At 41.6% G+C, this 25,869-nt stretch overlaps 2 protein-coding genes across 2 annotated transcripts in view; one reads left to right on the forward strand and one right to left on the reverse strand.

The window, feature by feature from the left end:
* Positions 1-18,300, reverse strand: part of LOC147001617 (protein SFI1 homolog) — a 51,201-nt gene extending 32,901 nt beyond the window's left edge. Inside the window, exons 1-3 of the mRNA XM_085829335.1 lie at positions 18,137-18,300; positions 16,158-16,252; positions 9,033-9,150 (exon numbers count right to left, since the gene is read on the reverse strand). Of these exons, the coding sequence (XP_085685461.1) occupies positions 9,033-9,150; positions 16,158-16,252; positions 18,137-18,300 (377 nt within the window). The remainder of the gene's footprint in view (positions 1-9,032; positions 9,151-16,157; positions 16,253-18,136) is intronic.
* A 185-nt stretch (positions 18,301-18,485) lies between these two features.
* The window catches only part of LOC147001618 (protein SFI1 homolog), an 81,616-nt gene continuing 74,232 nt past the window's right edge, over positions 18,486-25,869 (forward strand). The window contains exon 1 of the mRNA XM_085829336.1: positions 18,486-18,520. Within this exon, the coding sequence (XP_085685462.1) occupies positions 18,486-18,520 (35 nt within the window). The remainder of the gene's footprint in view (positions 18,521-25,869) is intronic.

Genomic DNA, 25,869 nt, shown 5'->3' on the forward strand with positions numbered 1-25,869 from the left:
TAAGTGAGCAATAAAGCTTTGCCGTAGAAGGATCTGGTTGTCCAAGTGTGTTTTGCTGGAAAAACGTTACAAGGACAAGTGGCGCCGATACCCGGGACTATATCATCACCAGGCGCCGAAAGGAAACCCCTGTTTCACACGGGGCGGATTCAGAACTACGGGACAATACAGCTCTGCAACTTTCTCCAGCGTTAGAAGCCTTTCTGTTCCTTTTCACAGGGCTCGTTCTTAGATTGCGTACAGTTTCCACAGGAGGAATTGCTAACTAGTGTTCAGACGAGGTCAGGCAAGGTTAGAAAAAAGGCAAGAAGATAGCATGGGAGCCTCCCACTCTGTGGTGACCGCCTTATAGTCGGTCCTGAGGCAGCATGGCTTGAAAATCTCCACCAAGACACTAGAAGGCTTTGTGAAAGAGATAGATCGCATAGCACCGTGGTTTGCGTGCTCAGGGTCCTTAACTATCCCCTCTTGGGAGAAACTCAGGGGAGATTTAGTTGGGGAGCAGGAGAACGGCAAACTTAAAGCAGGAACCATGCTGTTGTGGAAGCTCATTAGATCGTGCTTAAAGGATGAGGAATGTCAACAAGTAGTTAAGGCAGGGCAGAAAATTCTGGACGAAGTTCAAGAAAGCCTATCAGAGGCAGAGCGGGGAGAGAGAGTAGGAGCAAAGAGGAAACATGGTGCACCAAATAAGCATACAGGCCTTTCCACAGGTCTCAAACCCGAGGAAAAGATTATGTCGGGAAGAATACCCGGGGAGAGATAAGAAGAAAGGAGGAGAAAAAACAAAAGAAAAAAGCTCAATCAGCGGAGGTCCCTAGAAGAGGGAGCCGATACCCGCCGCTAGATGAGTTTAAGGAGCTAGCTCTTAGCAGCTCAGAATCAGATGAAGAACTAGGCCCCTCTGAGGAAACAGACTTGGAGGAGGAAAAAGCTTGTTATGAGAGAGAAAAGTACCAGCCAGATAAAATGCGAGCTAGTCAGTCAAGAAAAAAGCCAAAAGCGGCTGGCGAAGGCCAGCTTGCTGCTCGGCCTCCGGGGTCTCGGCTTCAAGGTCATAGTGCACCTCTGCCCTATGCAGAGCCCCCGCCCTGCGCCCTGCGTAGTGCATCAGCCCTGCGCAGAGAGGCAGTGCACAGACTCGTTCATTCCAAGCGAGGAACAAAGGAAGATGCAACAGGCATTTCCGGTCTTTGAAGGAGCCGAGGGTGGGCGTGTTCATGCTCAGGTAGAGTATATACAGATTAAGGAGCTTGCCAAGTCTGTCCATAACTATGGAGTCAGTGCCAATTTCACTGTACCACAAGTCGAAAAGCTTGCGGTCTTGGCAATGACTCCCGGGGACTGGACAACGGTGATAAAAGCTGTGGCTCCAAATATGGGAATGTATCTTGAATGGAAAGCATTGTGGCAAGATTTCTGCCAGACGCAAGCAAGGGCTAATGCTACCATGGAGTGAAAAAGGAGAAAAGAGAAAAACAAAAGATAATATAAACTATAAAGATACAAAAGATAATATAAAATATAAAGATACAAAAGATAATATAAAATATAAAGATACAAAGGATAATATAAATTAAGTCAATTTACCCTCCTCTCGAGGACTTTGACTAAAGAGGCAGCCTTCATTAAAGGCTTAAAGATAGCTCTCAGGGTCACTGTGCCTCCTCTCATTCACTGGCAGTATTCCCAGAAGAAGGAGATAAGGAAGTAGAGTCTGAACATGAGAAAGAGAAAATACATTTTAGAAAATCAGTTATCCCCTGTTTGGGATCTTTTAGCAAAAAAGGGAAAAAATGAAAATAAGCTATTTCAGAGCTCTTCTGGGAACAGAAGAAAAATGGGAAACGTCCTACTTTCTCTCTGGCTCCTATGGAGATTTTCTTAGCTCTGGTTAAGATATCTGTGTCCCTTTGAGACACCAAGTTCTATTCCCTGTCTGTCTATTGTCTGTTTTTGGTCTGTTAATTCATGTTTGTTTTTGTTTTGTTGTTTAAATGGTTGTTGTTCTGTGTTTCATGTTGAAAAATATAAATGGTTAAAACTTTATATGCTGGCTGTCCATCCTTTAACTTGTTTGAAAAGCAGCCGCAATTTGCACAGCACAAGCTGATAAATTAGCTGCACTGTGGCTGGGAGCCAAGTACAGCTGGAAAAGCCTTGCTGAGGGCCAATTGCAAACAGAGCTCTTGAAGGGACAGGCAGCCTTTAGCTTGTAACAGAAAGTTAGCTTAAAATTGGGAACGCAAGGTTGGAGTCTTTCTAAACAACATAAACAAACACAGGAAAACAAGTCTTTAAAGATACTTCAACATAGGGATAATCTTTGGGCCAGGACTCTGGCAGAGTGTTCAGATTGAAAAAAGGTTTGCATTTGGGTTGAGGCAGAGCTCAGAGGGGAGCAGCTTCAGCTCCGCTTGTGTGGCACTTCTTAGAGCCTTATTACAGACCTAGCCAGATGTTGTTCTAAATAAAATTTAAATTCAAAGTTTATAAAAGGTCAATTAGGCTGTGAAATTTATCAATGCACTGCGATCTGACTTGCCTACTCTATATAAAGTTATACTGTACAGAGTTTGCTTACATGTATAAGTGTCTGTTCCTTGTTCCAAACAGCCATTAATTTGGTTATTGCAGAATATTGATGTTTGATCTATTACATACCATCATATAAAGTAAAATTGATAATCATTATCCCAAGATAAGTTAAAAATTTATAAATTCATGCATGCATGCATGCATCCCATTTACTGTGTTTAAAAAATAGTCTTTATATGAGAGAAAAGTATATGTAAATTGAATCACATGCTTATCCTGTTTCAGCACAGATAATTAAATTGTGTGCTGAAGATGGTGTTTAAAAATGTTGAACAGGGCTAGTGAGATGGCTCAGTGGGTAAGAGCACCCGACTGCTCTTCCGAAGTCCAGAGTTCAAATCCCAGCAACCACATGGTGGCTCACAACCATCCGTAACAAGATCTGGCGCCCTCTTCTGGAGGGTCTGAAGACAGCTACAGTGTACTTACATATAATAAATAAATAAATCTTTAAAAGAAAAAAAAATGTTGAACAATCAAACTTTAAGTTGTATATTAATAATTAATATTATATCTCAGAGCTTACAATTGCTTATGCAACTTATAAGAAAAAATACTGTTTCTTTAAGAAAATTGTTTTTGGGCAGTTAAGAAATTGTCCTAAGTTGCCTGGAAAAGACCCCCAGGATTTGCTTTTGTGTTATAGAGGTTTACATAAAGCTTTAACTAATAAAGATTACAGATAGCTCCTGAAAAGATACAAACTCAGGATTCTTATATTTATTTGGGTTTTAAAAGATAGTTATTTGCAGAGACAACTTAAAGACTTTCTCTAATTTCTGATTAATAAATAAATAAATTATACACAAGTGACTATAATGACTTTTCAAGCATTCTAGTTACAATCTCTCTTCAAGAGAAACAATTGAAAGGTAATTGGTCACTGTTCATGTTATATTAAAACTGACTAACAGTTCAGTATCTAAAATTTTGATGAAAATACAAGATTGTATTTTGATGTGCGAGCACCGTTTTTATATTCAACCTATTAGAGCACATACATCATTACCTGGCTCCTATTCAAGAGAAAAATTCCTAAGCTGAAGTTAGCCACTGGCAAGAAAGACTAAACAGATAAGTCCTAGCTGTTTATTTTGTAAATCTAAATAGTATATATGACTGATGCTTCCTAAAAGCTCTATGGTTTTAGGCTGAAAAGCCACCCTAAAAACAAATGTTCTGTTCTTGTTAGTCAGAAACATTCATGACCTACACCTGGCATCAAGGCAACCAACTCCCACAGGCTATGTTCTGGGGAGGACACGGAATGTATATGAAGGCCTCCATCTCAAACCGGTCATTAAGTAACTAAGAAAATTAAAACTTCTTTAAAAAACAAAAACAAAAGGGGGGGATAGAAGCTATGACACCAAAGATGGCTCTATCCCTTATAATATTTACTCTTAATTTCTTAAAACTGGATAATGCTGGGAGATCACCAGCTGAAAGGCACAGACAATGGCCTCAACCACTCAATGAAATGGTCAAGTGGAAGAATGTCCTTGATAATAAATGGTATGGCCTGGATCCTATCTTAATAAGATCCAGGGAAGCTGTCTGTGTTTTTCCACAGAGTGAAGACAACCCGTTTTGGCTGCCGGAACAACTCACCTGCAAGATATTCATCAAGAATGGTGTGGAAGATGCTGACCCCCCAGGACTGTTCCTGATCCTGACAATGCTGAACTTGTCTCAGGTTCCTAGTATAACGGGCGAACAGAGATGGGCCATAGTAAGATCATGGCCAGTACCTCTACCGGTACATTCAAATTCTTCTACCTTTGTTTTTGGCAACTGAATATTTTTAAAGAAAAAGATTATCTCTAATTGGGCAGATTCCATTAGCCAAAATAAAGTGAGCTCTGGAGTGTTATTTAATGCTTTAACGCAAGTTGCTCAAGGAGCACAATCAGGCTCAAGTGATGTTGGAAATAATGTAACTTCACCTATAAACATCACCACGATCATGATAAAGGGAAATGCGACTATTCCCAAAAGATCATGATGGCCTGTTGACAATGCTACTGCTATATGCAGCATGCCTTGGTGTCATCTGGACCTTGCATTTCCTATAGTTTTTTCACCTTGTCAATCAAAATATTTTTCCTCAGAAAGAAATAGCTAAGGGTTTTGTTTTGTCACCTCCATTGGATTTTGCTGTAATGAATGATAAAGGAGATGCTACAGAAAAAGAAAATATTTGGCCATATTACCAATGGATTCTAAGTAATGAGGCAGGTGCTAGTGCCCAGCTGAAGGGAGGGCTGATGATTTTGAATCAGCGCCTCAATCTGGTTAAGGAACAGATAAGTGTTCTATACCAGTTGGCCCAGTTGGGCTGTGAAAGAAAATTAGGTGCTCTGTGCATTACCAGTGTTCAATATGAAAATTTTACTCGTGCAGCTAATCTGTCTAGACAGGTTTCTTTGGATCTTGCAGGAAATTGGTCTGAAAGATTCGATGAGACCCTTGAGGCCCTGAGAGCGGCTGTTCTCAGGATCAACTCGACGCGAGTGGACCTGTCATTGACAGAGGGTCTCTCCTTCTGGATTTCATCTGCGTTTTCTTATTTTAAGGAATGGGTGAGGGTAGTTTTATTTGATGCTACCATCTGCTGTGAGCTTGTGTTCATGCTCTCGTTAGTTTGTAAGCTCAGAACCCAACAAAACCGTGACAAGGTCATTATTGCTCAGGCACTTGCTGCCATTGAACAAGAGGCCTCCCCTGAAATTTGGCTGTCCATGCTTAAGACCTAAATGGCATCTGAGTTCTCTGCTATTGCATCCCACGGATTTGTGGATCCATTGCACTGGGATGTAAGAGACTCAACGCTCATTGCTCAGCACTTGCACTTCGCTGAGGTTTACTAATTCGTTTTTTGGCTGGCCTCTTTTATAGAGTTAGCCCTAGGTCATTTAGCAGTTACTGTCACATAGTACTGCGGTATCCAAAGACGGGAAACTTTCCTCATGCACAGACCAACCTAAGACACGGGACCTGGTGGCAATAGGGAAAGGCTGTGACACTGGAGGAATGACCTAAGACAGGAGCCACAGCAGATGGACATAACTGCAGAGGCCTACACCAGCCTCAATTTTTAATAAAATAAAAAGGGGGAGATGTGGAAGCCGTGCACAGTCGCCATTACAAGATAGCGCTGGCTTCCTCAGTGCCTAACTAGTAAACAAGCAATGTGCGCAGGTGCTGGAGTAAATTCGTGCCAAGTCACTGCCCATCCCGGGGCATAGTTGTGGGGTGATGAGTGAGCAGCTAATCAGGAGCTGACATGTCACACAGAGGGGTATTTAAGCAGCTCCATTTTCCAGGTTCGGGGTCTTCCTGATAAGTAAGCAATAAAGCTTTGCCGTAGAAGGATCCGGTTGTCCGAGTGTGTTTTGCTGGTGAAACGTTACAAGGACATCATGGAATTGAATTCAGCCCACTGGTTACCATAGCTATGATGGGTGTGCCTTGGAGAGGCAGAACACGCGGACTACATGTCCTGAAGACTCCAATGCTGCTGTGCAGTTTTGCTCTGTCGTCTTAATCTAAGAATTGTACAAAAACTCTATGGGGGCTTCCAGCCCCTAACTGAGCAGTATCTCTGGCACTCACATAACAGAACTTGATCTCTCTCAAGCACTCCTGCTGGTATATATTAATGATTCAATTACCACCCTTGGAAAGAACTTAGAGATGTAGCTTGTTAGCAATGACTCCCACCCTTAGAAAGCATTTGGAAAAACAGATTGTTGGTGACAATAGGTCGAGATGCTTTTGTTAGTGGCTCTGATGTAGAAAACCTTAGGGAACACTCTCCCTGGCTGAGCTAGGGATTGTTTAAGGCTAGAGGATAAGAACAATAGCAGGCTGACTAGCACTGGTAAAGCAAGATCAAGGTGACGGTTAACTTCTTGTACTCATTTTTGCCTTCAGATTACTTTTTAAGATAAATAATAAGACCACTGATCCTTTCTTTGTACCACAAATTGCTGCCTTCCAGAAAGAGAAGCTGGCTGACAAAATTATCCTGCTTGCTACTTTGTTAATCTGTAAGTTGCTTAGTTACACATGTATGTGGGTTCTTGGGAATAATTTGTTTTCTTTTCTTTTTTGTTACATGTACTATGTAATACTTTTCATGTAAAGGTATTAAGGAACACACTGCTTTTTCATAATCATTCACTAGAGAAAAAATAGAATGTAATCACACTGTAACTTTATATTGTTTAAAAGGTTTTGCTGGGATATATAAGCTATGGGAGAAAAAATAAAGCTGGAGCCTGCTTGTTGGAGCTTTGCTCCAGTCACTCAGCGTGTGACTGTATGTATGTGTGTGAAGTTGTTGGAGCTTTGCCCCACTCACTCAGCGTGTGACTGTATGTATGTGTGTGAAGTTGTTGGAGCTTTGCTCCACTCACTCAGCGTGTGACTGTATGTATGTGTGTGAAGTTGTTGGAGCTTTGCTCCACTCACTCAGCGTGTGACTGTATGTATGTGTGTGAAGTTGTTGGAGCTTTGCTCCACTCACTCAGCGTGTGACTGTATGTATGTGTGTGAAGTTGTTGGAGCTTTGCTCCAGTCACTCAGCGTGTGACTGCATGTATGTGTGTGAAGTTGTTGGAACTTTGCTCCATTCATCAAATGTGTGTGTGTATATGTATGTATGTATGTATGTAAAGTAGTTGGAGCTTGCTCTTGCTCATTGGAACTTGTTGAAGTTTGCTTCATTCATCCAGTGTGTGTGTGTGTGTGTGTATGTGTGTGTGTGTGTGTGTGTGTGAGATTCTTTCCCCCCTTTTCTTTCTTTTTTCACCGACCTCATACGGCCCCCAAAGGAACTCTTCATTGGCCTCCCAGGGAGCATTCTCATTGGCCCCAGTCAACTGCCAACTCTACACCCTGCCTCAGTTTACCCTGGATGTCAAAGCTGGTCTTTGACAACTTTGTCCTGTGTGTGCAATGCTGGTGAGATGCAGAGCAACAGAGAGTGAGCCCTCATTTTTTTTCAATGACAAATTTACAAGAATTCAGATAAGTCCTTCAATTTTTCTAAGCCTTCTGTAAATGATGATTTATATAGTAATGTACTTATATTTCATGCCAAGAATTAAATAAAATACTTTACATTTTAACACATATACAGCATCACCTGTGGGTGCAGACCTATAACCCCAACTATTTGGCTAAGTCAAGAGAGCCAAAGGCCAGATTTCTGAGTTCGAGGCCAGCCTGGGCTACAGAGTGAGTTCCAGGACAGCCAGGGCTATACAGAGAAACCCTGTCTCAAAAAAACAACAACAACAAAAAAAACAAAAACAAAAAAAAAGAGAGAGAGAGCCAAAGGCCAAACACTAACGAGCTCGGGCTACAGAGAAAATTCAAGGCCAGATTATACAAAATAAAAAGTAAAAAGACAGCTGGGAATCTGGGCATGGTGTAATTTCATTTAATCCCAGCACTCAAGAGGCAAGAAGAGACAGGCAGAAGTTTGTGAGTTCAAAGCCAGCCTGGTCTACAAAGAAAAAAAGACAGCTAAGGACATGGCTCAATGGTGAAGTATTTATCAACCACGTGATAGACCCTACATTCACTCCCCTGTACCACCATCCTGACTGATATTTCTGTTGCTGTGGTGAAACACTATGACCAAAGCAACTTGTAAAGTTAAGGGTTTATTTGGCTTACATATCCATATCATGGTTTATCAATGAAGGAAGTCTGGACAGGAACTCCAACAGAAAAGAAGCATGGAGGCAGAAGCTGATGCAGAGACCTCTGAGGGGTGCTGCTTACTGGCTTACTCCTCGTGGTTTGCAAAGCTTGCTTTCTTATTGAAGCCAGGAACACCAGCCCAGGGATGGCACCACCTACAATGAGCTGGGCCCTCGTTCATCAACCATTAATTAAGAAAATGTCCTACAAGCTTGCCTACAGCCCAATCTTATGGTAGTGTTTACTCAATTGAGATTCCCTCCTTTCAGTTAACTAACCCTCGCTTGTGTCAAGTTGACATAAGATAGCCAGCTCACATCCCTACCCCCCCCCCCTTTTTGTTTTCTTTTGTTGTTGTTTTTTCGAGACAGGGTTTCTCTGTGTAGCCCTGGCTGCCCTGGAACTCACTCTGTAGACCAGGGTGGCCTTGAACTCAGAAATCTGCCTGCCTCTGCCTCCCAAGTGCTAGGATTAAAGGCATGCGCCACCACCGCCCAGCCCCAAAAATTATATACACAAAGTTAACAAGGTTTAGAACATTGTAAGCACTTAATTAGAATTAATCATGATTATATAAAAACTCAATATTATAGTTGAATGTTGTCAATGGCTATTAATAGGTATCAACTGTGTTCTAAGCTAAGATGAGTGAATTAAAGCATCAAACCAATGCTGAGGTAAAATGACATTTGCTGACCTGTAGTTCCCCACTCACTCACCATAAGACACTCTGCCTCCTTAACTCTAGAGCAGTAGTCTTCATGTGAAGTTTGGTCCTACGAGCAACCATGTATATCAACCAGGACTTCCAGGCTTGGCACATCTTCTGTTTCGTATCTAAAGACATCAAAGAGATATCTTTATAAAAAGGAGGAAACTGGACTGGAGGGATGGCTCAGCAGTTAAGAGCATGTACTCTTCTCGTCCAGGTCCAGTTCAGTTCCTAGCACCCACACTGGGCAGCTCATAACCACCTGTGACTCCAGCTCCTGAATGGATCCAATGCCTTTCTTCTGGCCTCTACAGGCATCTGCACATTTCTACACACAGATATAGACACATAAACATAACTGAAAAGAAAAGAAAAGAAAAGGAAAGAAAAGAAAAGAAAAGAAAAGAAAAGAAAAGAAAAGAAAAGAAAAGAAAAGGGGTAGAGAGGGCCAGTGAGATGGCTCAGTGATTAAGGGATTTGCTGCCAATCCTGGTGGTCTGAGTTCAATCTCTGGAACCCACACAAAAGCGAAGAGACGGGACCTCTGCAGGCCTCTGCTGACCTCACACAAGCATGCATGGCACACAGGAGCCACACACGTTTAAACAAGCACACACATGTAAGAAAACATTTAAAGGGTGTGAGGAATATATTATTTTGTGTTATGATTTTCTCAAGGACTTTCTGTACTTAGCCCATCTTCAAAGTCTGTATCTGTTTTCTAGCCTCCAAGTGCCCTCTGCTGGAAATACAAAATGAACAAAGATTCAAGACAGCTCAAGTGACAAGTGGTGATGTTAACAAACTTTTAAAGGTAACCTGCACTCTGCCCACTGTGTGGCACCCCTGCCACCTCCTCCTTCTGTTTCTTTGAGACCAAGTCTCTATGTAGCCTGGCAGGTTTGGAACTCTCTCTAGGAGGGTGGACCAGGCTGTCCTCAAACTCATAGAATCCGCTTACCTCTGTCTCCCAAAGTGCTAGGATTAGAGGTGTGCACTACCACATCTGACCGTATTTTTCAAGACAGGGCCTCTCAGTAAACTTGGAGCTGACCAATTAAACTAGACTAGCTAAACCAGGAGCCACAGGAATCCTCCTGCCTCCACTTCCCCGTGCTAAGAGTGGAAGCATGCCTGGCTTTTCACGTGGTTCTAAGGAACTGAACTCGGGTCCTCATGCTTGCCTTGCAAAGCAGTTCAGTAACACCCATTTTCCCAACTGTGGAAACAATCTTATACCTAAAAAAAAATCAACTGACTTTCCTTTCTACTACAAAACGTTAAGCCATATCCATTATAACTATAAATGACAAGGAAGGCAGCAGGATACACATCACCAAGAAAATGCACATCACTTACAATAGAAAACAATCTATGAAACCAGGAAGGTGATGGCACACACCTTTAATCCTAGCACTCTGGAGGCAGAGGCAGATGGATCTCTGTGAGTTCAAGGCAGCCTGGTCTACAGAGTGAATTCCAGGACAGTCAGGGTTATACAGAAAAACCCTGTCTCAAAAAATAAAACCCAAACCCAAGCCAACTAACCAATCTATGCCTTAAAATAGTAAAAGAGGGGCTGGAGAGATGGCTCAGCATTTAAGAGCACTTACTGCTCTTCCAGAGGCCCTGAGTTCAATTCCCAGCAACCACGTGGTGGCTTACAACCATCTGTAATGGGATCGGATGCCCTCTTCTGGTGTGTGTCTGAAGACAGCTACAGTGTACCTATATATAATAAATAAATCTTTTTTAAAAAATTGTAAAAGAACTGAAATCATACTAAATAGCATCCTGTGACCCTAATGGAATACACTAGAGACCTTAACTGCAAGAGTTCAAGGCCAGGGCCTGAGGATCGAGGCAGCTCAGCAGGTAAGAACACTGGTTGCTTTTGCAGAGGATCCCTGCTCAGTTCCCAGCACCCACACAGTGGCTCACAACAGTCTGCAATTCCAGCTACAGGGGATCTAATATTTTCATCTGATTTCTGTGTATACCAAACACACACATGTTGTGCATACATATGTGAAGGCAAAATACTCATACATAAAATAATTTTCTAGCTGGGCGTGGTGGCGCACACCTTTAATCCCAGCACTCAGGAGGCAGAGGCAAGGGGATTTCTGAGTTCGAGGCCAGCCTGGTCTACAGAGAGAGTTCCAGGGCAGCCAGGGCTACACAGAGAAACCCTGTCTCGAAAAAACAAAAAAAAATTAAATAAATAAATATATATATATATATATATATATTTTTTTAAACCTAGAAACAAGATAGAGAGATGGCTAACTGGCTAAGATTGGTGCACCCACCCACCCTGTCCCCTTTGTCTTTCTATATAGCACTGGCTGTCCTGTAAGTCTGTATGTAGACTAGGCAGGCCTTGAATTCAGAGATTCTTCTAGCTCTACATCCCAAACGCTGGGATTAAAGAATAAAAGAACCAAGTACTGTTTGTTCTTCCAGGAGACCCCAGTTTGGCTCCCAGTACCCACTTTGAACAGCTTACAACTATAACCCCACTACAGGTGAATGAACATTTTCTGGCCACCATGAGTACTCATGTACATGTATGCACATATGCACACATATAAATAAAATAAAATATGTTTTTATAATTTAAGAAAAAGCATAGTGGTACAAGTCTTTAAACACAGCCCTCAGGAGACAGATACAGACAGATCTCTGTGAGTTTTAGATGTGCCTATTATTAAAAATAATCAAAGTAAATATATATTTTTTAAAAATCGAGACAGGAGATGGGGAGATGGCTAAGTGGTTAAGAGTGGTACATGTGTCCCAGGACAACTAGAGCTGTACACAGTGAGCTCTTGTCTCAAAAAAAAAATCCAGAGAGAAGGCCAAATCCAAACCAAAGCTTGCAAAAGTAAGCTCAAGGTCATGACAGTAATACAAACCACAGAAGGCACTGGAGACAGGAAAGCCACAGGAGAATGCCATGCACACAGATGCTGGTTATTTCATGTCCTTGCTTACCTCCTATGGCTACAATACAACAATGACCAGAACTAACTTGAGATGGGAAGGGTTTATTGCACCTTCCAGGACACAATGCAGGGTCAGGGGAGCAAGCCAGAAAGCAGACTTCCTCCATGGTCTCTACTCTGCTCCTGCCTTGCATTGGCTCCTTCTGCATTGGCATCCTTGACAAAAGCCTCCCCTAGTCAGCTTTGGTCAGCATCCTATCACAGCACGGAAAGAAACTAGGACCCTTGACAAAGTCAATAAAACAGGTAAAGCTCGAGGCAGACTGACACAAACAGTCATCTCAGAAGAAAGGAGGAGCCAGGCGTGGTGGCGCACGCCTTTAATCTCAGCACTCCGGAGGCAGAGGCAGGCGGATTTCTGAGTTTGAGGCCAGCCTGGTCTACAGAGTGAGTTCCAGGACAGCCAGGGATGCAGAGAAAAACCCTGTCTCAAAAAGACAAAAAAAAAAAAAAAAAAAAAAAAAAAAGTTAGAAGAAGAAAAGAGGGTTCCAAGGGTTTTGTGCCTGTGACCTCAGCATTCACATCAGCTGGAACTGCACAGCAAGGTCTGGTCTCTCAGAGTACAGTCAAGAGGACTAGGACTTCATGACGATAGATTCTGTGTACTATAACAGAGGACTACTGACTCATAAATCTGATGCCATATTAAAATGAGCCACTTCCTTGGAAGCTCAGTAGAGGGACTAAATCATCTTACACTACTAAAGCTTGAAGTCAAGCTAAAACCCCTTCAACAAAGAGAATCCAGGTATAGAGGACCTTATCAGATTTTACTAAACATTTAACGAAGAAATAATTTCAGCTCATTCAAGAGACTCAGGAAAGAGATCACAAGATTGAAGCCAGCCAGCCTGAGCAACTTACCAAGACCCTGTGTCAACATAAAAAAGAGGGAGGGTGCTTGGGGAGCTGCTCGCTCAGCAAGCTACTTGCAGCATGATCGTGAAGACCTGAGTTTGACCCCTCAGAGCCCCATGAGAAGCTGGGTGTGGCAGCAGGCACCTCGAATCCCAGTCCTGGGGAAGCCAAAAAGGAAGAGTAACTGTCTGAGTATCGACAGAAGATCCGATAGAGAGGCTGGCAAACTGCTCAGCCCTTAGTTAAATATACCGGCTGCTCGTGCAGAGGACCCAGGAATTCTCAATCAAAGATCCTGACAGAATGTAAACGGTCACAGAAGCCCTGAAATTGGCAAAATAGATTTCATTGTTAGTAGAAGTAACTTCACTGATTTAGAAAATTAGAGGTGCACGATGCTCTGGCCGCTCCTTGAACCCGTGTGTCTGCCAGTGTTCTGACCGTTCCTTAAACCCAAGTGTGTGCCCACTGCTGCACCTCACTGCCAGGTGTTTGTGATATTGGTTGCTGGGGAAGAGTCAGAAAATCTCCCCAGCAACCACAGCCGGGCCAATCCGGAGTTGCTACACCTGCACCAGACTCTTTCCTTGTACCCCTCCCATACCCATTTCTTGAGAATAGACATTGTTTAGATCAGGAAATCCCCTACTCCCCCCTTCTCCTTTCCCCCCTGAGGGCCTATAAAAACTGGGACCCCTTTCCCCTCGAGGTCGTCTCCTCTACCGCTGCGTGGGATATGAGTCGTCCCTAGAGCTCTGGCTTTCCCTGAATAAAGACTCATGTGGTTTGCATCAAGCTTGGTCTCTCGTGAGTTCTTGGGGGTCCGCTATTATCCCGAGGCCTGAGCGAGGGGCTCCTCAAGGAGTCTCTCATCAACACCTACATGGTGGCTCACAACCACCTGTCCAGGGGATCTGAAGCTCTCTCATCAACTCTATAGACACTACACACATGTAGTGCACATACATACACACAGGCAAAACAGTCAGACATATAAAATAAAAATAAAAACTTTTTTTTTTTTTTTTTTTTCGAGACAGGGTTTCTCTGTATAGCCCTGGCTGTCCTGGAACTCACTTTGTAGACCAGGCTGGCCTCGAACTCAGAAATCCACCTGCCTCTGCCTCCCAAGTGCTGGGATTAAAGGCGTGCGCCACCCCGCCCGGCAAAATAAAAACTTTTAATCAGCCACAGGTAGTTATGATATCATAAGGTTAGAATAATTGGAATAAAGTTTTTTTTGTTTTTTTTTTTGTTGTTTTGTTTTGTTTTGTTTTTTTAAGACAGGGTTTCTCTGTGTAGCCCTGGCTGTCCTGGTACTCACTCTGTAGACCAGACTGTCCTGGAACTCAGAAATCCACCTGCCTCTGCCTCCCAAATGCTGGGATTAAAGGCGTGCGCCACCACTGCCCGGCCTTTTTTCTTTTAAGATTTATTTATTACTATACATAAGTACACTGTAGCTTACTTCAGACGCACCAGAAGAAGGTGTCAGAGCCACCGTGTGGTTGCTGGGATTTGAACTCAGGACCTTTGAAGGAACAGTCAGTGCTCTTACCCACTGAACCATCTCACCAGACCCCTGGAATAAAGTTTTTATCATTATCAATTGGCTCTGAAATTATTGTATTGGCATCTTGTAAATTGTGATTTTTATTGATACATAAGTCTGATTGGTTAACTATAAGCTTTAAGAGTTTTGATTTTACTGGGTTACTGGGTATTGTGATATCTAACCACAAACTTGGTAGTTCAATTTGGTTACTAGATGGTGGGACAGAGCTGGCAGGGTCCCACTGGTGCTGGCACTAGAGTGGGAATGTGCCAGCTCTTTTTTAATATTACCTGCAACAAAAAAATCCAATAAATCTACAGATAAACTCCTAGAGCAAACATGAACTTAGCAAGGTACACAAAGCTTACATATAAAACTACAAATCTTCATAACCACAGGAGAAAATCTTTGTGGTCTTAGGTTACAGAGTTCATAGATATGACAGGTAAGATGTGAGGTTAATAATATAATCCAAAAATAAAAAGATCAACTAAACACTAAAGTTAAAAATAATACAGAGACAAGCCACAGACTAGAAGAAAACAGCTGCAAATCATGACCTTAACTGAAGGCTTATAACTACAGCGGACATCCACAGAGGGAGACATGAACACACACACCTCTGTACAGCGGACATCCACAGAGGGAGACATGAACACACACACCTCTGTTTAAGGGAGTCTTTCATTGTAGCCCAGGTTTGTCTCCAATTCCTGAGTTCAAATGACCTCTGCCTCAGCAGCCTTCCAAACAGCTGAGATTATTCAATCACTGCACTAGCTTTAGAATATATATCATCAGCACCAGAAAAACAAGATGAAACAAAACTCTCAAAACTGTAAGAACACAAACAACCCCATTTAAAAGATCTTCCATAGAGCTGGAACAATGGTTCAGTAGTTAAGAGCACTGGCTGCTGTTACAGAAGACCCACAATTCATGGCCAACACTCACATTGCAGCTCATTAACCATATGAGTAACTCCTGTTCCAAAACAGATGCCCACTTCTTTTGGGGGGCGGAGGGGGTGGTTTTGGTTTTTTCTTTTCTTTTTCTTTTTTTTTTTTTTTTTTTGGTTTTTCGAGACAGGGTTTTTCTGTGTAGCCCTGGCTGTCCTGGAACTCACTCTGTAGACCAGGCTGGCCTCGAACTCAGAAATCCACCTGCCTCTGTCTCCCAAGTGCTGGGATTAAAGGCATGCGCCACCACTGCCCGGCTCAGACGCCCACTTCTAACCTCTATAAGCACCAGGCACACATGTGAAGCACGGACATACATGCAGCAAAACGTTCAATATGCATAAAAGAAATAAATATAAAATAAATTTCTGAAAGAAAGGACTTCAACAGACACCAAAAAGATACAAAAACAAACCACAGACTAGGAGAAAGCACCTGCAAATCAAAACTTTACCAAAAGGGTCATAACTACAGCGGACATTCACAGCCGGACACGTGAACACGCACACCAAGACAGGGAAGGGCTACACTATGGGAGAGCAATTGTGCTTTGCTGAGTTTAAGGCAAACCAGCAGGTCCAATCAGCTCACACATACTGTCTAATAAGCTTCAAATGCTCAGACTACAAAATGACACAGCATCTGATCAGACAGGAGAGCCGACTAGATCCCACTCTACAGAGAAGAAAGGAAAGCAAGCATGTCTTCTGCTTCACCCCAGCATCTGCAGACACACACTCCCCTCTCTCACCATGATGCTCGGCTATTCGGAACCTCTTCCTCATCTCCCGTTGCTGGTGCACAAAGGACTTCCAGTTCTGGAAAATCAGGTTGTACAAGTAGTATCTGAGGAGCCAAAATGCAAACGGAGCTTACAGTAAGACAAAGTAACTCCTACCCAGTCGCGTCTACACTTAGTAACATTCTAGAAGAGGAAAGCTATAGTTGACAGAATTGAGGAGGAGTCATTATGGTTGTTTTGAATGTGGTTGCTACCTAAGAATAACACAAGGATTTCTCTGGGAAATAATGGACTGTTCTGATCCTTGATGGTAGAACCATCTAAAAAAATAATCAGGGCTGGAGAGACTGCTCCGTGTTTAAGAGCACTGGTTGCTTTTCTAGGACCTAGGTTAGGTTCCCAGCACCCTCATGACAGCTCACAACTGTAACTCCAGTTCCAGGGAACCTAACACCCTCTTCTGGCTTCTGATCCATGTGCATGGTACATAGACACACATGCAAGCAAAGCCCCTGTACATATAAAATAGCTTAAAATGCCAGCTTCCTCCTCTCCACAGCACAGTGAGTTCTTTCCCATCCCGCTGTGCTCCACAATGTAAGGCACTCTTACTACCCAACCCTCTCAGCTGTACATCAGACACACTGCTTCTGTATTAACATCAAGCGCCTAAACCTATCAATCCCTGTAAGGCCTTGGTAAATTCATTTTCTCCAACCACAGTTGGAGAAGCTTCCCTCCTTGAAGGACTCACTCTGCACAGCCGCATGTGATAAAGATGGGGCGCTTTGCTGCTCCAAGGCAACTTTACTTTTCAAATCCTCAAAGCTGTCTGCTTTTTTAATCTGAATCAATTATAAATTAGAGCTGAATCTCACCTTACAAATGTGTGTAAAATGTTTTATTTTGCTTTTTAATCTGTAAAAATGTATCTTTAAAGTATTTTTGTAGTGCTGGAGAGATGGCTCAGTGGTTAAGAGCAGTGGCTGCTCTTCCAAAGGCCCTGAGTTCAATTCCCAGCAACCACATGGTGGCTCACAACCATCTGTAATAGGATCTGATGCCCTCTTCTGGTGTGTCTGAAGACAGAAACAGTGTACTACTCATATACATAAAATAAATAAATAAATAAAAATTAAAAAAAAAAAACCAACAGAATTTTGTAGCCAAAAGTGTAGTGGTATACTCCTTTAATGCCAACATTTGGGAGGCAGAAGCAGGTGGATCTCTGTGAGTTCTAGGCCAGCCTGGTCTACAGAGTGAGTTCTAGGACAGTTAAGACTTGTGTTATCTATCTATTGTGTGGAGGGGTGCTTGGCACACAGTGGAAGGGTAGAGGTCTGAGGACAACATGCAGAACAGAGCTGGCTCTCTCCTACGTGGTTCTGGGGATCCACCTCGAGGCACCAGGAGGCAGCAGTGTCTTCACCTGCAAAGTTACCGCACTTACCCTAAAAACGGATATTTGATGTCATTTTTACTTTTCTCTCCATTTATTCCTTGCAATGTGAGTGGCATAAAAGATACTTCTTTTGTGCCTTTTGTTTTTAAATTGTGCTTTTGGTGCTAGGGATTAACCCATGACGTTGTGCAAGCTACCATTTGCTCTCTCTTCAGCTACCTGACCCAGCCTATTTTCCAAATGTCTATGTGGGACATACCCTTTCTTGATCAAAATCAGTATGCCAGAGCTAATCACTTTACAAAACAAAACTCTCAGATCTAGAAATAAATGGAATGCGTGAGTAAACCTCCCAAGTCCTCAGCATGGCCCACACTTTCATCTGAATCAGAGGAGCACGCATATGGGTGTGCACAGACAACCGAAAATAAGTAAGGATTCACTTACGCTCAAAAGGATTTTTAAAAAGCTAGAAAGCAAACCAAAACTTTACTCCTCTGGAACCGAAACAAGACATTGGATAATTGTTTGACACTGTAAAATTTGTATTTCAACAAGCATAAAGTGATTAGACATAAAAGCCAACCTGTAGTGACAGTCAGCTCGGACACAGAGCTTCCACTCCCTCTGGGAGACCCACCATTCTTCCCTCCATTCTCCGAAGACCTTCTGTAGTATTTTCTGCTCATAGAAAATCCTAAGGAGATGAGAGAACATCAGAAAGCTGATGTGAGGTAGCTGGGCTGGCATCTCTGTGCTGTCAGCTCCACTTCACACTGCTCTTATCTTCTCAAGGAAACAGCAAAGCATGGTAACTGACCACTGGGTGTCAGATCAAAGCTCAGTATGGCATACACCAGGACCAAGACAAACCAACCACACTCAGAAATTCAGCTATTACAGATACTAAGGGAAAGCTGAAATCTTCACACACTATGCGGGAAGCGAAAACTATGCTTCTAAGGAGCAGGTGAGATAAAGCCACAGAAGCCGGACAACACGGGCTTGACCTCGGGACCATGAAAAGGTGTAGAGAGAAGTGACTGCCCAAAGTGGCCCTGTGGCCTCCTCGTGGGTATCATGGCATGTACACAGCTACACACCACACACAAACTTAATAATAGAAAATTAAAAGCACTATAACTGCCAACGTTTTAAATTGTAATAGATTAAATCAGAGACTTTTCATTCCCTCTTCACTGTGTGTGAAGCGGAGCACAGCAGTGCAGGTTCCAGAGACTGCGCCAAGTCCTGGGGCTGAAAGCAACTCCCACTTTTTCTTTTCAGTTTTCTGAGACAGGGTTTCTCTGTGTAGCCTGGAGGGCATGAGTCTCAGTATGTAGACCAGCTTTGCCCTGAACTCACAGAGATCCTCCTGCCTCTTCCTCTGCCTCCAGAGTAGTAGGATAAATGGAGTTTGCCACCATCCCTGGCAACAGCAAACACCTTTATCCTCTGAGCCATCTCCCAGGCCATCCCCATTTTTTCTTTATCTTGAACAGATTATCTTGGCCTTAAATTCCTAATTCTCCTGACTTAGCCTGCCAAGAGCTGGGATTACAGGTCTGTGCTGCCAGGCCCAGTCCTAAAAAATGTTTTCTATTTCTAAAAAGTGATAATTTTTTTGTTGTTTTTTTTTCGAGACAGGGTTTCTCTGTGTAGCCCTGGCTGTTCTGGAACTCACTCTGTAGACCAGGCTGGCCTCAAACTCAGAAATCCTCCTGCCTCTGCCTCTCAAGTACTGGGATTAAAGGCGTGGGCCACCACTGCCCGGCAAAAGTGGTAATTTTTATGTTATAGTAAGCCGAGAATCCTATATAAACCCTCTCTCTCTCTCTCTCTCTCTCTCTCTCTCTCTCTCTCTCTCTCTCTCTCTCTCCCTTTCTCTGTCTCTACTACCCTCTTAACTCCCCTCCCCAAGCCCTGAATAAAGTCTATTCTATACCATAAAAAGAAAAGGAAAGAAAAGAAAAAGAGAAAAACAAAAGTGGCAGGGCTGCTGTCAGAAAGTAAGTCTTTTATAAAGTAAATCTTTATAAATCTGGCCTGTCAATGACTTTCCAATTTTGTTTCCACAATTCTGCAGGTTACTGGCATACTCTTCCTCCCGACATTCATAGCTGTTTTTAAATGCTGGCTGACCAAACTCAATGGCATCTTTGGAGGTTCCCTGTCTCAAAATGTCACGTCAAGAGTTTTTGGGGTTTGGGGGGTGGGGGCATTTTGTTCTTGTTTTTGTTTTATTGTTTTGTTTGTTTGGTTGGTTGGTTGGGGTGTTGTTGTTGTTTGTTTGTTTGTTTGTTTGTTTGTTTTTAAGACAGGGTTTCTCTGTAACAGCTCTGGCTGTCCTGGAACTTGCTCCAGGCTTGGCCTTGAACTCACAGAGATCGCCTGCCTCTGCTGCCTGACTGCTGGAACTAAAGGTGTGGGGCTGGGCTGAGGGGTCCTTGAAGGCTTTAAGACCAGAAGGGAAAGATCCATGAAGAAACAGGAATGAAACTCAGTTCAGCTCCACTTAGCCATCACTGGTTCAAATTCTGATACCAGGTCATTCAATTTAGTCATATTAGCACAGTACAATTCTGGAGAAAGTTAAGGGGGTTGAGTAAGTTCCAGGCACATGAGTGGCCAGTCTCTTCCCCTGAGGACCTCCAAACACCAGGTTCCACCCAAAAAAACATTCTAATTGCCTTATGGCCGGCCCCGGACCCGGGCCATACAGAGTAAAAAACCCAAGCTCAAGACTTGAAATCCCACCAATCCCTACCCTGGATGGAATCTACACCCTGGAAAGCTCCCACTCACCAAGAATCCTATATAAACCCTGTCTTCTGTCCAGTTCCCTGCTCCTCACCTGAACAGAGGTAGCCACCCTCCTTGGTTTTCCCTCCCAGTGAATCTCTTGTGTGAACTTTGTTGTATAGTGTGACTCTGTGATATTCCTTGGTTCTCAACTGCCAGGATGCCATTCCCCTCAGAGCTGTAACACATTGAACATTGATTCTGTAACTCGCATAGCCCTCCCGGTGCCTGTGCTCCTCCTGGTGGTGGTGGGGTGGGTCATTTGAGCTGCAGTGGGACCCTATCCCTCATCTCCGGTTCACCAGATGCAATTAGGTAAGCTTCACCTTTGGTCAGTGCAAATGTTTCCCTGAATCCAAGGAAGTAACTGCTGAGCATATGGTACCCTTCTGGTACTCTTGGAGGAGGAGGTACCCCAGCCATAGTCTTTAAGGCTATGGCTGCTCCTCTTCACCTGACCCTGTCCCTCTACCCTTGGAGCTGCATTCCTGACGTTTCTTTAGGCCCAGCTGGGCTATTTTGCAATCTCTCCTGCCTTCCTTTCTCAGCTGCCTGTAATCCCACAGCTCTCCTAGGTCCTCGTGGTTTTTGTGACTCCATTTCCCAACCCTTTCCTATGGATGAGACTGAGATGCCAAAGCTATTAAATTTAGACTCCATTTTACAGAAGCTGACCTAAGTTAGAACTCAGGTAGACTAACAGGCAACCTGAAAAACGTGGAAAATTTAAAATTCACACTGAAAGACCTGGAATATGGCGAGAAAACCTGAAAAAAATGGAAAATTAAAAATTCCCACTGAAGGTCCTACGATATGGCAATAAAACCCTGAAAAAGGTGGAAAATGATAAAATCACACTATAGGACCCAGAATATGCCAAGAAACACTGAAACAAGTGGAAAATTAAAAACTCACCACTGAAGGACCCAGAATATGACAAGAAAACCTGAAAAATATGGAAAATGACAAAATCACACTATAGTACCGAGAATATGGCAAGAAAACCAGAAAAAAGTAGAAAATAAAAAACTCAAACTGAAGGACACAGAACAAGGCGAATAAACCTGAAAAGGTTGGAAAATGGGAATATTGCACTGTAGGACACAGAATATGGCAAGAAACCCTGAAAAAAGTAGAAAATTAAACACTCACACTGAAGGACCCCGAATATGGCGAACAAATCTGAAAAAGGTGGAAAATGAGAAAATCACACTGTAAGACTCAGAATTACGAAAAAGAACTTGAAAAATGTGGAAAATGAGAAAATCACACTGCAGGACCCAGAATATGCCAAGATACCCAGAAAAACGTGAAAATTAAAAATTCACACTGTAGGACCCAGATTATGGCAAGAAACTCTGAAAAAAGTGGAAAATTAAAAAATCACACTGTATTACTTAGAATATGGCGAGAAATACTGAAAAACGTGGAAAATGAGAATAATCACACTGTAGGAACCTGAATATGACGAAAAAAACTTAAAAACGTAGAGAATTAAAAATTCACACTGTAGGACCAGAATATGGCAAGAAACCTTGAAAAACGTTGGAAATTAAAAATTTACACCGAAGGACCAGGAATATGGCCAGAAAACATTAAAAACGAGATAGATTAAAAACTCACACTGAAGGACCAAGAATATGGCAAGAAAACCGAAAAACATGGAAAATTAAATATTCACACTGTAGGACCCAGAATATGGCAAGAAACACTGAAAAACGTGGAAAATTAAAAATTCACACTGTAGGACCAGAATATTGAAGGAAACCTTGAAAAACATGGGAAATTAAAAATTCATACTCTAGGACCAAAAATATGCCGAGAAAAACGGAAAAAGGTGGAAAATGATTAAATCACACTATAGGACCCAAATATGACGAAAAAAACTTAAAAACTTGAAAAATTAAAAATTCACACTGTAGGACCCAGAATATAGGGAGAAACCCTGAAAAAAGTAGAAAAATAAAACTCACACTGAAGGACCCCTAATATGGGGAGAAAACCTGAAAAAGGTGGAAAATGATAAAATCACACTGTAGGACCCAGAATTAAGAAAAAAACTTGAAAAAAATGGAAAATGAGAAAATTACACTGCAGGAACCAGAATATGCCGAAAAACCCTGAAAAACGTGAAAATTAAAAATTCACATTGTCGGACCCAGAATATGGTGATAAATCATGAAAAAAGTGGAAAATTAAAAATGCGCACTGTATTACCCAGACTATGGTGAGAAACACTGAAAAACTTGGAAAATAGAAAATTCACACTGTAGGACCCAGAATATGGCGAGAAACACTGAAAAACGTGGAAAATTAAAAATACACGTGATAGGACCCAGAAAATGGAAAGAAACCCTGAAAAACACGGAAAATAAAAATTCACACTGTAGGATCAGAATATGGCAAGAAACCGTGAAAAACATGGAAAATTAAAAATTCACAGGGTAGGACCAGAATATGGCAAGACACCTTGAAAAAGGTGGATAATTAAAAATTCACACAGTAGGACCCAGAATATGCCTAGCAAACCTGAAAAAGGTGGAAAATTGAAAATTCCCACTGTGGTACCCAGAACATGGTGAGAAACACTGAAAAACATGGAAAATTAAAAATTCACACTGTAGGACCAGAATATGGCAAGAATCCTTGAAAAACGAGGAAAATTAAAAATTCACACTGTAGGACGCAAAATATGCTGAGAAAGTCTGAAAAACGTGGAAAATTAAAAACTCACAATGAATAACCGGGAATATGGAGAGAAAACCTGAAAAACGAGGAAAATAAAAAACTCACACTGAAGGACCCAGAATATGACAAAAAAACAACTGAAAAATATGGAAAAATAAAAATTAACACTGTAGGACAAGGAATATTGTGAGAAAACCTGAAAAACGTGGAAAATTTAAAATTCACACTGAAAGACCTGGAATATGGCGAGAAAACCTGAAAAAAATGGAAAATTAAAAATTCCCACTGAAGGTCCTAGGATATGGCAATAAAACCCTGAAAAGGGTGGAAAATGATAAAATCACACTATAGGACCCAGAATATGCCAAGAAACACTGAAACAAGTGGAAAATTAAAAACTCACCACTGAAGGACCCAAAATATGACAAGAAAACCTGAAAAATATGGAAAATGACAAAATCACACTATAGTACCGAGAATATGGCAAGAAAACCAGAAAAAAGTAGAAAATAAAAAACTCAAACTGAAGGACCCAGAAAAAGGCGAATAAACCTGAAAAGGGTGGAAAATGGGAATATTGCACTGTAGGACACAGAATATGGCGAGAAACCCTGAAAAAAGTAGAAAATTAAACACTCACACTGAAGGACCCCGAATATGGCGAACAAATCTGAAAAAGGTGGAAAATGAGAAAATCACACTGTAGGACTCAGAATTACGAAAAAAAAAACTTGAAAAAATGTGGAAAATGAGAAAATCACACTGCAGGACCCAGAATATGCCAAGATACCCAGAAAAACGTGAAAATTAAAAATTCACACTGTAGGACCCAGATTATGGCAAGAAACTCTGAAAAAGTGGAAAATTAAAAAATCACACTGTATTACTTAGAATATGGCGAGAAATACTGAAAAACGTGGAAAATTAAAAATTCACATTGAAGGACCGGGAATATGGCGACAAAACCAGAAAAACAAGTAAAATAAAAACGCACACTGAAGGACCCAGAATATGGCGAGAAACCCTGAAAAAAGTAGAAAATTAAAAATTCACAGTGAAGGACACCGAATATGGCGAGAAAACCTGAAAAAGATGGAAAATGAGCATAATCACACTGTAGGAACCTGAATATGATGAAAAAAACTTAAAAACGTAGAGAATTAAAAATTCACACTGTAGGACCAGAATATGGCAAGAAACCTTGAAAAACGTTGGAAATTAAAAATTTACACCGAAGGACCAGGAATATGGCCAGAAAACATTAAAAACGAGATAGATTAAAAACTCACACTGAAGGACCAAGAATATGGCAAGAAAACCGAAAAACATGGAAAATTAAATATTCACACTGTAGGACCCAGAATATGGCAAGAAACACTGAAAAACGTGGAAAATTAAAAATTCACACTGTAGGACCAGAATATTGAAGGAAACCTTGAAAAACATGGGAAATTAAAAATTCACACTCTAGGACCAAAAATATGCCGAGAAAACCTGAAAAAGGTGGAAAATGATTAAATCACACTATAGGACCCAAATATGACGAAAAAAACTTAAAAACTTGAAAAATTAAAAATTCACACTGTAGGACCCAGAATATAGGGAGAAACCCTGAAAAAAGTAGAAAAATAAAACTCACACTGAAGGACCCCTAATATGGGGAGAAAACCTGAAAAAGGTGGAAAATGAGAAAATCACACTGTAGGACCCAGAATTACGAAAAAAAACTTGAAAAAAATGGAAAATGAGAAAATTACACTGCAGGAACCAGAATATGCCGAAAAACCCTGAAAAACGTGAAAATTAAAAATACACATTGTCCAACCCAGAATATGGTGATAAATCATGAAAAAAGTGGAAAATTAAAAATGCGCACTGTATTACCCAGAATATGGTGAGAAACACTGAAAAACTTGGAAAATAGAAAATTCACACTGTAGGACCCAGAATATGGCGAGAAACACTGAAAAACGTGGAAAATTAAAAATACATGTGATAGGACCCAGAAAATGGAAAGAAACCCTGAAAAACACGGAAAATAAAAATTCACACTGTAGGATCAGAATATGGCAAGAAACCGTGAAAAACATGGAAAATTAAAAATTCACAGGGTAGGACCAGAATATGGCAAGACACCTTGAAAAAGGTGGATAATTAAAAATTCACACAGTAGGACCCAGAATATGCCGAGCAAACCTGAAAAAGGTGGAAAATTGAATATTCCCACTGTGGGACCCAGAACATGGCGAGAAACACTGAAAAACATGGAAAATTAAAAATTCACACTGTAGGACCAGAATATGGCAAGAATCCTTGAAAAACGAGGAAAATTAAAAATTCACACTGTAGGACGCAAAATATGCTGAGAAAATCTGAAAAACGTGGAAAATTAAAAACTCACAATGAATAACCCGGAATATGGAGAGAAAACCTGACAAACGAGGAAAATAAAAAACTCACACTGAAGGACCCAGAATATGACAAAAAAACAACTGAAAAATATGGAAAAATAGAAATTAACACTGTAGGACAAGGAATATTGTGAGAAAACCTGAAAAACGTGGAAAATTTAAAATTCACACTGAAAGACCTGGAATATGGCGAGAAAACCTGAAAAAATGGAAAATTAAAAATTCCCACTGAAGGTCCTAGGATATGGCAATAAAACCCTGAAAAGGGTGGAAAATGATAAAATCACACTATAGGACCCAGAATATGCCAAGAAACACTGAAACAAGTGGAAAATTAAAAACTCACCACTGAAGGACCCAGAATATGCCAAGAAAACCTGAACAATATGGAAAATGACAAAATCACACTATAGTACCC

Source organism: Mus caroli, unplaced genomic scaffold (genome assembly GCF_978045245.1).
Source record: "Mus caroli unplaced genomic scaffold, Mus_caroli_1 scaffold_13, whole genome shotgun sequence".
In the NCBI taxonomy this organism is placed as follows: Eukaryota; Metazoa; Chordata; class Mammalia; order Rodentia; family Muridae; genus Mus; species Mus caroli.